Source organism: Cynoglossus semilaevis, unplaced genomic scaffold, assembly GCF_000523025.1.
Source record: "Cynoglossus semilaevis isolate Cse_v1.0 unplaced genomic scaffold, Cse_v1.0 scaffold5197, whole genome shotgun sequence".
NCBI classification, from domain to species: Eukaryota; Metazoa; Chordata; class Actinopteri; order Pleuronectiformes; family Cynoglossidae; genus Cynoglossus; species Cynoglossus semilaevis.
The window spans coordinates 1-797 of NW_007588056.1; the positions used below are offsets into that span (position 1 = coordinate 1).

The 797-nt window shown below is 41.5% G+C and overlaps 1 protein-coding gene across 1 annotated transcript; it reads right to left on the minus strand.

Moving 5' to 3' along the window:
* Nucleotides 1-6: 6 nt before the first annotated feature.
* On the minus strand, nucleotides 7-791 carry LOC107988206 (succinate dehydrogenase assembly factor 1, mitochondrial-like). Its single transcript, XM_017031082.2, has one exon. The coding sequence runs from the start codon at nucleotides 317-319 to the stop codon at nucleotides 74-76; it is 246 nt and encodes an 81-aa protein (XP_016886571.1). The 5' UTR covers nucleotides 320-791; the 3' UTR covers nucleotides 7-73.
* Nucleotides 792-797: the final 6 nt, after the last annotated feature.

Sequence of the window (797 nt, forward strand, 5' to 3'; positions counted from 1 at the left end):
TGTTTGTCTCACTGAACCGAAACACTTTATTGCTGCAGGAGGTAGATGAAATAAAAAAAAATAAAAATAAAAATCAGCTATTCTCCGTAGGTTTTGAGAAGGATCCCAGCTGTTTGGTGTTGACATCTCTCAGCTGCTCCAGTTGCCTCTGTCTTCGTCGGTACAGATATTCAATATGCATCACGTCTGTTCTTTTGATGCGGGCACTGACCCTGAACTCCTCCCGAATCCGAGGCACAAAGCCTGGCTTCTCGCGTCCGGCCTGGAGGAACTGTCGGTACAGAGCCAGGACCTGTTTCTGCAGCTTACTGTGACGCATGGTCCGACCGCAGAGATTAGCGGAAAGTCAGGGCAACATCCAGTGTAGCTACTGTCCTCTCGTGTCTGACGATGCCATCTGAGATGTGAAGTGATGAGAAAAAGATTCCGAATGGCTGAAGAAGAAACCGCAGGGTTTTGGGGTATGGGGAAATCAATGATGCGTCACTGTAAAACACGACAAACACACACACGTTTAAGATGAGATATTACAGATACAACAATGTCGCTACAACTTCAACAAAGTATTACTTTGTAAGTACACTATTTTATAGTATACACGCCGGTATAAAGAGCGCCGCGTTGAATATTGACGTTATGTTTCAAGACTATATTTTAATGATATAATACTGAATATATCGCATCACTGAAAGCTAATCGCTACAGATACATTACGAATAGCGTATTAATTAACGGGTTTATGAGTTTACGTATTTATCGTTAAACATTTGTAATTGTTTTTAAAGTACTTTAAGTAC

Bases quoted from the DNA above. Each gene is read 5' to 3' on its own strand.
- LOC107988206 (XM_017031082.2), bottom strand. From the start codon at position 319: ATGCGTCACAGTAAGCTGCAGAAACAGGTCCTGGCTCTGTACCGACAG.